The 4173-nt window shown below is 41.1% G+C and overlaps 1 protein-coding gene across 3 annotated transcripts in view; it reads right to left on the bottom strand.

Annotated features, from left to right (window-relative positions):
• Positions 1–4173, bottom strand: part of PSMG2 (proteasome assembly chaperone 2) — a 25868-nt gene that overhangs the window by 13456 nt on the left and 8239 nt on the right. For all 3 annotated transcript variants that reach the window (XM_023519464.1, XM_023519466.1, XM_023519465.1), the window contains exon 3: positions 2108–2166. In XM_023519464.1, coding sequence (XP_023375232.1) covers positions 2108–2166 — 59 coding nt within the window. The remainder of the gene's footprint in view (positions 1–2107; positions 2167–4173) is intronic.

The following is a 4173-nucleotide window of genomic DNA, read 5'->3' on the forward strand; positions in this document are numbered from 1 at the left end:
GTATATGTGGCTGGCGTCTTAGCCGCTTGAGCCACAGGCGCTGAGCCAGTTGACCTAATTTTCATAGACCAAACATGCACCACATTACGTATCAGTACAGGAGGTTGACCAGTTTGTTACAGTCCCTGGGGTGGTCAACTTAAAGGGGGGTCTACTGCATTTATTGGGAGGTTCTCCATGTGCAAAGTGATGTTCTAGGAAAGGGAGATACGACAAAGGAATGACATGAAGTCATTTCTCTCACAGAGCTACTCTCCATCAAAGAGGAAGATGATAAACACATGACATGCCAGGTAGTGATGAATTCTGAAGAAAACTATTTAGGAAAAGCACATAGAAAGGGCTGTCAGGGAAGGTCTTTCTGATGGGATAACATCTAAGCAGACACTAAAGGTCTCTAGGAAGAAAACAGTGAGAAGACTGAGTACAGGTGAGCTCGAGGGTCTGAGTGCAGAGGCCAGTGTGGCTGGGCAAGACCAGATGGGACAGCTGTGGGCACACCTCTCACTTGGCAGCCACCCGAAATGAAGCTAGTGTGATCTACAAATGGAATGTTTAATTTTACTTTAAATTAATGAAAATTTAGATAGCTACATGTGGTTAGTGGCTACTGTATCGGTGTAGATGCAGCATCTCACAGGCCATTGTCAGGGTATAATTTTCTGAGTCAGAGGGGAAGCACTGGAGGGCTTCAAAGAGAAGTGACATCATTTCATTTCGTTTAGACTAAAGGATCACTGTGCTGCTCTTTGAAAACAGACTGTTAAATGTTTTGGGAGGTGGATAGGGTAAGAGTAGAGTCTGGGGCCTCAGAGATGACAGCGGTTTGGACTGAGATAGCACTGGAGAAGGAAGGAAATTGAATTCAGAATGTATTTTGGTATGTACATATAGCTTAAAATATTCATAATTTATATGCAGATATCACTGAATGAAATGTAATACACATAACATAAACCTACAAGACTATAGTACAACATTCACGTACTTAAATTTTTTCCCCAGTGCTATCTGAATTGAGAATATGTAAGATCCAACCAAGCTCAAAGTCCCAATTCCCTTCTATAAAATCATGAGATGATGGTTAACACATATGATACCAGATTCTTTCTTTTCTTTTATTTTGAGATAGCATCTCACTCTGTCACCCTGGATAGAGTGGCATGGCATCATGGCTCACAGCAATCTCAAACTTCTGGGCTCAAGGGATCCTCTTGCGTGAGCTTCCTGAGTAGCTGGTACTATAGGCTCCCACCAAAATGCTGGGTTAGTTTTTCTATTTTTTTTTTTTTTTTGGTGAGACAGAGTCTCATTTGTTGCCCTCGATAGAATGCCATGGCATCATAGCTCACAACAACCTTAAACTCTTAGGCTTAAGTGATTCTCTTGCCTCAGCCTCCCAAGTAGCTGGGACTACAAGCACCTGCCACAATGCCCGGCTACTTTTTGGCTGCAGTTACCATCGTTGTTTAGCAGGCCCAGGCTAGGCTCAAACCCACCAGCCTCGGTGTATGTGGCAGGTATCCTACTCACTGAGCTATGGGCGCTGAACCAGTTTTTCTATTTTTAATACAGACAGGGTCTTGCTCTGGTTCAGGCTGGTCTGGAACTCCTGAGCCCAGGCAATCTACCTGCCTTGGCCTCCCAGAGTGCTGAGATTACAGGTGTTCCCAGACTGATATGAGATGATTTCTGTACAGAATCAAATCTTCTTTAACTATTCATATAATAAAAACAGTAGAAATAATTTTTAAATCTTAATTTTTTTTTTTTGAGACAGAGTCTCACTATGTCACCCTTGGTCGAGTGCACAGTATCACAGCTCATAGCAACCTCAAACTCTTGGGCTCAAGCGCCTCATCCTCCCAAGTATCTAGGACTACAGGTGTCTACCACCTCCCCCCCAACTATTTTGTTGTTGCAGTTGTCATTGTTGTTTAGCTGGCCTGGGCCAGATTCCAACCTGCCAGCCTGGGGGCATGTGGCTGCACCCTATCCACTGAGCTATGGGTGCCGCCTAAATCTTAATTCTTAGTGATACTAACTTGGTACTTTTTCAATACATTTTATTTTAATAAACTTAGAAAGACAAACATAACATACTAACCTTAATAAAAATAGATCTTAATTGAAGAGCCACTAGCTTTCTTGAAGGCGATGAATATACTACGAAGACAAGAAGAAAATGAAATCATCTGATGGTTAAAAATGAAGGAGCTAATACAAGTTAGAATTAACATGATGAAAATTAAACACTGAATTATAATATCTTTTGTATTTAAATATTTTCAATAATTAAAATGTAGAACATATCTATCATTTCGTTAAAATAAAACACTTTACAAGTACCTTAAAATGCACCAGTGAGCTTTATTCTATGCAATAGATTCATTTCTGAAAAGTTAACTATAAGAAAATATCAAAAATTATTTCTCTTCTAATTTTCCCTATAAAACCAGAGAAGTAATCTCTTGGAAATTTCTGGTACTATGACAAAATCATCCTCAAGAAAGCTAAATTTTTTGGTTTCTGATATTCTCCCCCTTCCTCTCTAGAGAACAGAAATACTCATTGAGATTAATGAGAGATAGCAAAATATTACTCATCAACCCAGGAATGGATTAATGAACTGTGGTTGAAATATTCTTCAGCCATAAAAAAGATGGAGACTTTACTCTTTTGTATTAACCTGGACAGAGTTGGAAATTTTTTTTTTTTTTTGAGACACAGCCTCAAGCTGTCACCCTGGGTAGAGTCCAGTAGCATCACAGCTCACAGCAACCTCCAAATCTTGGGCTCAAGCATTCTCCTGCCTTAGCCTCCCAAGTAGCTTGGATTATAGGCACCCGCCACAACACCGGCTATTTTTTGGTTGCAGCTGTCATTGTTGTTTGGCAGGCCCAGGCTGGATTCGAACCCACCAGCTCAGGTGTATGTGGCTAGTGCCTTAGCCGCTCGAGCCACAGGCACTGACCGGGAGAACTTTTTTTTTTTTGTCGAAATAGAGTCTCAGTTTATTGCCCTTGGTAGAGTGCTATGGCATCACAGCTCACAGCAACTCCAACTCCTGGGCTTAGGCGATTCTCTTGCCTCAGCCTCCCGAGTAGCTGGGACTACAGGTGCCTGTCACAACACCTGGCTATTTTTTTGTTGCAGTTTGGCCGGGGCCGGATTTGAACTTGCCACCCTTGGTATATGGGGCCAGCACCCTACCCACTGAGCCACAGGTGCCGCCCATTTGGCTAAGGAGAACATTTTTTTTTTAATAAAAAAGTATCACAGGAATGGAAAAACAAGTACTAATATGAAGCCAGTAGATGAACTAATATAGCCCACACAAGACAAAAACTCAATTTAAGTTGAGGGGATAGAAAGAAGGAAGTGGGAAGGAGGAAGGAGACTGGTGAGCTCCCACTAATGGGTACAGTGTAGGGTAGATGGCACACCTCCTGGGGAAGGGCAACTACAACAGGGACCTTACCTAACAAATGCAAACATTGTAAACTAATAGTTTGTATCCTCATATTAATCTGAAATAAAAAAAAATAGCAAAATATAAGAGAATGTTAGTCATGTAATAAAATCCCTGATATAGGTACATGTGTTCATTAAAGACCTGAAACAACCTATACACATCCTGTGAGTATGTCTGCATTTTTTCTGGGAATTGCACAGGATCCTACTCTAGAGATATTTAAAGTTTTCCAACCCAACTTTACCTCTAAGAATGAGAAGCTCTTGTATGAATCAAGGGGAAAATAGAGTCTTTAAGGATACAGGATGAGACCACTATGCAAAGGAGTAAGCTTTTGTTTACCACAAACAGATTGCAAACAGCTCTGGATTGGGCAAACCCTTTGGTGGACCAGTCACTACTGTTAAGGTCTTTTAGAGATTGCCTCTTATGGATGTTGTGATCTGGGGGCTGAGCTGAACTCAGCAGGTCTAAGTATGTTAGAGCCAAAGGAGGTTTAGGAATTAAGGAAAAGGGTAAAATTTAGGGAAAAGGGACTAAGACATAGGATACTCAGGCCTCTAACCTATCTTTGACAAATACATATAATCTAATTCAACAGATCTGGTGTGAAAAGAATTTACCTGTATGGGATAGGCAACCTCAACTTTAAGATATAAGATATACTGGCTCAGCGCCTGTAGCTCAATGGTTAGGGC

This window comes from Otolemur garnettii, unplaced genomic scaffold, assembly GCF_000181295.1.
Source record: "Otolemur garnettii isolate 467f Iridium unplaced genomic scaffold, OtoGar3 scaffold00176, whole genome shotgun sequence".
In the NCBI taxonomy this organism is placed as follows: domain Eukaryota; kingdom Metazoa; phylum Chordata; class Mammalia; order Primates; family Galagidae; genus Otolemur; species Otolemur garnettii.